Below are 7,926 nucleotides of genomic sequence, written 5' to 3'. Positions count from 1 at the left end.
GGGATTATGCACAGTTATTGGTTAGCATTGATGCAGGGTGTATGGTGTTTATGCACGAACGTTGGCTAATATTTATGCAAGGTGTGTGAGAATTATGCACAGTCATTGGTTAGCATTAATGTAGAGTGTATAGTGTTTATGCACGACCATTGGCTAATATTGATTCAGGGTATGTGGTAATTATACACGGACATTATGTTAACATTAATGCAGTGTGCATAGAAATTATTGGGACGTTTAATTCCAATTCAATACTTTTTATGGTGGAGTATGATTATTGGTATAGACAATGAAGATGTGTTTATTTTAATCAGGGTGGAAATTGTTGGACTGATGAAAATAATATGTGTTGGAAAGTCTCATATTGCCTAGGATAAGCTAGGGAGTGGGTATTGCTAACTACATACTTTAAGTTCATGGTGTTTCTTGTCCTAGTCAAAGACATTTTAAGCATGTATTTGACTTTTCTTATACTTTTGTATTAGAGTGTTATGAGATTTGGGTTAAATTATTGTTTTGGAGAGTGTGAGTGTACTTGGGATTAAAGGGGCATTGGAGAGTAGTCTATGTGTTGTACAAATTTTCACATAGTATTATTCTTTTTTGATTGTCTTTAGACAACGATCGTAGTTTTTTTTCGGTTTTGGAGTTTTCACGTTGTATTCTTGTGTAAATATTGCACCTCTTAAATTCTATTCAATATAAAGGACCTTACTCGTAATTGTTCTGCAAGATGAAAAAAAAAAAAACACAATTCCCACTGTTTATTGTAATTGAAAGTGAGACAATCCATGCTCGATTTTTTTTAAAGAACCTATTGAAGTACATATCATAGCATAGGATGATTTGGACTATAAATTTTGGGTTGCCACGGGTCTCTTAAGAGTGCATTCTTAGGATAAAATAGCTATTAGATAAAAGAAAATTTAATGCACATTTGACATTACATAAAATTTAATTTAAGAATGAAACACCATAAAAGAATGATATAAATATGTGTAAATATTGCACCTCATAACAAATGTGCCTACAATATATAAATTAACTTTACTTATTTTACTTGTTAAACAAATGTAATACTTTTTTCTCACCATCCCGATAATGTATGAGATTAATGAGTACATATTCAACTATTGCTATAACGTTGTCATGGTAAAAAATCCAAAATATAATATAATGCATGGATAACATTTCAAGAAATATGTAGACATTTGCAAGGGATGATGGATCATTGAGGATACAAGATGGATTCTGTGTTGAAAAATATATAAAATCTTCCTATATTTTTATTAGTCATTATTATGTATATAAAATGTAACAAAATTTTCATAGAAGAAAAACAAAATTGTTATAATTGGTGATGACATGTTAAAAGTTAGTTTTAAGCCTAATTCAACTCCATAAAACCGGTTTGGTATATTCATATCTTGTGCGTGAAACTAGAAATTAGTGGGTGGTCCGTTAGCGGCCCGATATCGTGTAGAACGAACTTTGATACCATATTAAAAGTGGGTTTTAAGCCTAATTCAATCTCACAAAACCAGTTTGTAAGGTGAGGATTGCACCCACTGATATATTGTGAATTGACTTTATCTCTAGTCGATGTGAGACTTCCAACATGATTACAATTGGAATATGCACAATTAAACACTCTGATACTACTTGAATTTGGTTGATATAGAAATATATTTTCAAGTGTAAGAGAGAATGAATTTGAGAAAGGTGCAAGTATTAGAAATTTTCATAGTTTTCATAGTAGGAGTAGGTTGAGTGTAATGTGATTGTGAGATTAAAAATTTGATATACTTTGTTATCACTTAATTGCTATATGTAAATATATACGTAAATGGGTATATAAATTGTTGGATGAACTTCTAAAAATAAATAGCAAATTGTTTTCATAATTGATACATATTGTCCTTCATACTAGGGATTACAAATCCATCCGAATTCATCTCAAGTGTAATCGAATCAAAAACTAAAATAGAAACTAGGAAATAAAATTATGCAAGATTTTATTTCTATTTTCACATATATGGTCACACCAAAAGTAAATGTTCCAAGAATCATCGGGTTGAGACGTCAAATCCAAACCATTGAAAAATTTGTATGTCATCTATTTTCATAATTGCTCTACAATTTAAAGAATAAAATCCTTTAGAAAAGAAGATTAAAATTCAGAAAAATTTATCATTCAATTCAATGACATAGATATGAAAAAAAAAAATCAAGGTCCGAAAATTATAACCTTAGCGATTTAGTATTAAACTCGTAATTCAATTATAAAAATGCTTAAGTCACCCACTTAACCAACTTTGCAAAAAAATCCTTCTTTTTCAATGCATTGTTTGAAAAAATATTATAAACTCGTAAATGGTACTATTGAAAAGTTAATGACATAAATACAATATAGAAAAAATCAATTCGCAGAAAAATAACCTACCACTACCATAATTAGAGAAAAAGTCAATAAGTTACTCGACCAATAGGTTGAAGAAAGCTCTTTTAATAACAAAAATTTGTGACCACATAAATGTAAAAATCTACAATTTTTTTTTTATTAATAAAATATTTATAATTAAATTTATTTAAAAAAAAAAACACATAGGCTGAGAAGTTGCAGTGAGTGTTATTTTTTTATGTTGGAAAGTGGAAAGAGAGAGAGAGTGAGAGCGATAAGAGGGTGTACAGTGACATAAGACAAACAAACACGTGTCTCTCTCTAATCCTTCTTCATCTTTTTCTCATTGACTCTTCCCAATAATTTCTCCCTCCCTTCAGTATATTTAACATAAGCCAAACCAAACCTTAATATTTCCAAACCAAACACACCCTTGACCCTTCTCTTCTCTTCTTCGTTCATGTCTTTTCAGTTAAAACCCTTTTTTTCCGCACCCGCGTTTTCCCTTCTTCTTCTTCTTCTTCTTCTTCCCATCACAATCATCGTCACCTGATTCAACGCATTAGCGAATTCCCCAACCCAAACCATTCCCAATTCGGAGATTCATCAATGGATCAAAAAGAGGAAGAGCCGATCATTGCCAAAACGACGCCGTTGAAGACTTTCCCTTCTCTCACCCATTCTTCCTGCCTCGAAATTCGGCTCTTCTATGTCAGAATCTCCCCCTGCCTCGTCGACTCGCTCCCCGACCACCTTGCGCTGTGCCACGCGCGGCGTCACGCCGGTGTCTCGCTCGTCGTCAACGCCGCCCCCGTCCCCGCCTCCTCCCCCGCCACGATCCACCTCCACCGCGGCCGCGTCGACCGCCATGCGGCCGAGGTCACCTACGTCGCCACCGACACCGTCAGCCTCAGCGGCAGCGCTGACTTCGAGGTCTACGAGAACGACGCGCTCTTCCTCTGCGGCTCCCTCGAGCGCCTCGACTCCGAATGGAGAAACGGGTCCGGGTCGGGATGGGGCATGGACTGCCATGTGGCGGCCGGGTCCGTCGGGTCGGGTTGCTCAGCGTTCTTCAGACCGCGCCTCGGGGTTTCCGCGCCGTCGATCGAGGTCTACGTTGCCGGGTGCTGCTCCGGCGTGCCTGTGATTCTGAACAAGACGATTCAGATGAGTCCGCGGAGGAGGGTGCCCAGACATGCCACGCTGGACGCGATTCCCGAGGATGAAGAGATGATGATGATGATGATGGAGAAGAACCGTGTCAATGGTTTTGCTCCCAACCGGAAGTTGCAGGTATGTGGATTGAATGAATTATCATGTAATTGTTATTGTCAATGTTTGTGGTATTCGATTGTTGAGTTCATGTTTGTAGCATTGGTCCTAATGTTTAAATTTCTGAGGTCTCTCTCTTTTTGAAAGCATTAGTAATTTAGTTTCATAAATTTGGTTAAAATGTATTCGTAGTCATTGAATCATAAATTATTCAAATTATCCAAGTTATGATTATCCAGCGATCCATTAAAACTAAACTTTAGCTTTGTTTTGTGAAGCCACAAATTAACTGAGGTAAATGTTCTCCAGGAGTAGGGTGGGGAATTCTTTTTGTGGGATGTGTCATTTCTCAAATTAACTTGGCTTTTCTTTGGAATTGCATTTGTGTCTTTGAAGCAGTTAATGATTTTTTGCTAGCTGTGTGACCGTGTGTTGGTAACACGGTTGTTGCCTCTGGGATTGAATCTGGGAAGCGATTCATAGTTGTTTTTTACTGGAATTTGTTACATGTTAAGCATTCAATGAAAGATTTATGGAGAACATGAGGTGTGTGTGTGTGTGTGTGTATGACTCTGGTTTTTGTGATGGATGCAAAACCAGCTTAAGCTTATGACGTGGTTGATTGGTGGTTCATGACAGTTTCTTTGTATGGAGTTGTGGTCATGACATTCTGTAATATGTAATGTCTGCATTAAGCTCAAAAATGTAGAAGACCTTGTGGTTGATATGTTAAGGTCATTGCTTGAGTCATGCCAAGAAAATTAACTTTGCAATGTGTGTCTTCCTTATTGAATTAATAGATAATTTAGATAGCTAGAAAACATAGATGTTAAATTTGGTTTTACTCCAGTAATTTTATTAGGGATTATTTACAAGTGACATGTGATGTGGTGTGTCAAAATGCATGACAAGGGGTGAACATTGTTATTTTGTGAGGATTAATACCAACAATTGTTATTTTGTAAAGGACTGATGAACTGTATACAAACAAGAAAGCATTCTGCTGGTTCTGATAAGAGCCATAATTGATAGTGCTGTTATCATTCCGAACCAAAGTTTGATTTTTTTTTTTCTGGATCATAGTCAGACCTCATTAATTTCCGTCCATTACCAGTTTAAAACACTTTTTTGCTACCATATAATCGTGTATTGTTCAATCTTGGACATTTTTTGACTGCTGAAACTTGGAACCACCACGGAAGTATGCTAAAAACTAGCCCTCTGTTGGGATTTCAATTAGGAATGCGTAAACAGATGCTGAAGGCAATCCTCCCTCTCGCATGTTTTTCTGTTCAAATTTGGAATGTATTCAAACAATAAAAGAAACTTAATAAATGAATCAGTATCAAGCTGACAACTGAGAAGTGATAAACTAAAATTCATGTCAAGTACTATCTGTTGAAGTGGTTCTACTCTTCAATTATGATTATGATTGAACATACGGGAACAGTAATCTTAATTTCAGTAATTTCTTGTGTTTTAGATGATGATGAACTCACCAGGGATCTGACTTGCACCTTTCCAAATGCATTTGTTTCTTTTAAGTACAAATGGTAGTATAGTTCTAGTTTTGCGGTCTAACCTGAAGAAGCTTGTAATTTGTGAAATATAAATTGTTGTGCATTGATGGTACCTTGCAGATACCAGAGTCAGAGGTTGATGACTACGATTGTGATGAGAAGATGGGGAATGGTTTCTACTCTCAAGAAATGTATCCCGGTGAGGATGGACAACTGTCATGGTTCAATGCTGGGGTCAGAGTTGGTGTTGGAATTGGCCTTGGGATGTGCGTGGGGATAGGGATTGGTGTTGGACTTCTCATGCGTTCATACCAAACAACAACCAGGAACTTCAGGAGGAGATTTTTCTAAACTGTAATAAGGAAATTGCTACCATAGTTTAATGACAAGATGAAGAAAATATATTGGAGCTCAATCAAGGGTGCGTGGGACATTAGGATCCAGAATTTGAAGAAGCAAAATGGATGAAGTGTAAGTTTTGTAGAAGAGTGGAGATAGATTCTGCTTCCTCTTTGTTTTGTAGCTTACTCTCAGATACGTCCACGTAGCTTTGCAGATTTGCATTTCGTGTGAATTTTGTCTGGTCTTCCGACAACAATAGCTATCAATAAAAGCGCAATGCAATACAACTGCTTTGAGGATGTGATGTACCAGGGGGATCTGGTGTTCAGGGACCATCATTCTAAGGTTGCCAGAGGTTTTGACTTCGACCATGTACCCAGATTTTACTGTTTCTTTATTGCCTTGTAGATATATTATTTCATTTCATACAAATTTTGACAAGTATATATATATAAAGTTATATATAAACACGTATGTGTTTCTGTTCCCACGGTAAATGATTTTCTCACAACTATTTTCACTTCTAATAAATGTTATTCTCCATCTCCTTCGATGATCTTAAGTTTTCATTATGCTTTTATTATGGGAATTTAAACCAGTTATTTGATGGAATTTCCTTGGAAAAAAAAATAAAAACTAATGGAGAAGAAGAAGAAAAGTGTGAACTCTCAAGATCTGTCATGTTGTTGTTTTGCGAGTGTATAAAAGGACAAAAGGTGTTTTCTGTAGTGTGTCTTGCAGCAGTAGTTGTACTTGTGACTGCCACGTATTCAGTGAAAGCAAAGGAGTAAGAGTATGTACTTATGTCTGAAAAGACACTTTGAGATTTTTTTTGTGTTTTTGGTTTCGTGTTGATGTTGTTGTTGAGGAAAGGGAGAGGATAGATAGATTACGGAAAGAAAAGAAGTTGGAAAGAGATTGAGTGTTACAAAGGGAATTTACCCGGTCTCAGTATCGGGTCGGGTCGGGTCTGGTGAGATGGGGACTGGGTCAAACTTAATTAATTAAGTGTTATTTGAATTTAATATTTTAAAATTTATATTTAAGATCTAATTTATTAAGTGAATTGGACATATTGATATTGTTCTGTTAATTTGGTTGGATTATATATATTATAAATTCATATTAAATAAATATAATAAAATTTTAACTTTAAAAATGATATGTATTATTTTAATAATAATAATTGTCAGAACAATTTTAAAAGTGGCATGTATTATTTTAAATGATTTATTATTAAAATTTATTAAAAAATATTATATTAAAAATAAAATTTAAAATATATATTTAGTTATAAATATTAAAACATAAATTTATATAGAATTGGATGCTTATAAAATTTAAAAACTTTAATTTTATTATATAAATTTAACTTTTATTCATTTTATTTATCTAATATTATCATTCAAACAATCCAGCTCAACACTCACGTTCAAATCTTAGGTTCCTACCATTCAACTCAAGCTTTATGGCAGATTTCTTCAAGTTCAGTCCTATGTGAATTTTTTGTTTAGGCCTAAAATCTACTCCAAAAAATAAATCGGATTTCTAATTGGGAAGAAAAAGAACAAAAGAGACAGATGGAAAATATATAAAAAATTTGGTTGTTTAGTTATAGAGAAAGTAAAAAGGGAAAATAAATAACTGTATATATTTGATTTATTATGTCAGAACTCATCACACTTTTTTTATTTTTCTATTCATTTATGTTTTGTTCACTTGGTTGGATGAGTTTGAAGGAGAGAAATGAAGAATTTGAGACTGAAATATGTGTTATTTTTTTTAAGAGATTTAGAAGTGGTTGTGAGTGAATTTGGAAGTAGAATTTGTTAGTGATTTGATTAATGTGATAGATAAAAAAATGTTTTAATATATAGAAAAGAAATATTATCATTTTGTCCTTTATGTAATAAATAGTATAAATTAGTATTGGTATGAATTATAATTATTTTTAAAATTTTTATTTAATACTACACTTTAAAGAAATAAATTATAAAAATTAATAAAATTAATTAATTTTTTCATAATATTGCAAAAAATGTTACAAATCATTTGTGAATGACATTTTATTTTAAATAAAAAAATTAGTATGAAACTTCACCATTGCGGCACGTGAAAAAAACGTGACAATGAGTAAAAGTGTCTTTTGCTACAACAATACTTCACATATGTCCTAAATACATGAGATAAAAAATTTCATCCATCCTACAAATCACTACAACTACTCACCTTTATTTTATCCAAAACAAACATCTTTTATACTTGGTAATTGGTCCTTTGATTTCCTTTCAAACAGGAAATCTTTTGAAGCAAACATACCCTTAAATTGTTATTTTTGTTATTCTATATTTCCTTTCCTTTCTTTACCACACTATCTTCTCCACAACCAAA

The 7,926-nt window shown here is 33.7% G+C and overlaps 1 protein-coding gene across 2 annotated transcripts; it reads left to right on the top strand.

Annotated features, from left to right (window-relative positions):
* The first annotated feature begins 2,806 nt into the window (after positions 1-2,806).
* Positions 2,807-6,091, top strand: LOC114165245 (Erythronate-4-phosphate dehydrogenase family protein). 2 transcript variants are annotated; one of them, XR_014985144.1, is made up of 3 exons: positions 2,807-3,694; positions 5,314-5,664; positions 5,750-6,091. XR_014985144.1 is itself a non-coding variant. In XM_028049902.2 (2 exons), the coding sequence occupies exons 1-2, from the start codon at positions 3,011-3,013 to the stop codon at positions 5,542-5,544; spliced, it is 915 nt and encodes a 304-aa protein (XP_027905703.1). In that variant the 5' UTR covers positions 2,807-3,010; the 3' UTR covers positions 5,545-6,091. The 2 variants fall into 2 exon arrangements, 1 of the variants encoding a protein (XP_027905703.1); XM_028049902.2 differs by having other exon boundaries at positions 5,314-6,091.
* The last annotated feature ends 1,835 nt before the right edge of the window (positions 6,092-7,926 follow it).

Source organism: Vigna unguiculata, chromosome 10, assembly GCF_037176805.1.
Source record: "Vigna unguiculata cultivar grain cowpea cultivar isolate G323 ecotype 2 chromosome 10, ASM3717680v1, whole genome shotgun sequence".
Taxonomy (NCBI): domain Eukaryota; kingdom Viridiplantae; phylum Streptophyta; class Magnoliopsida; order Fabales; family Fabaceae; genus Vigna; species Vigna unguiculata.
This window is presented reverse-complemented; position numbering and strand designations above follow the sequence as displayed.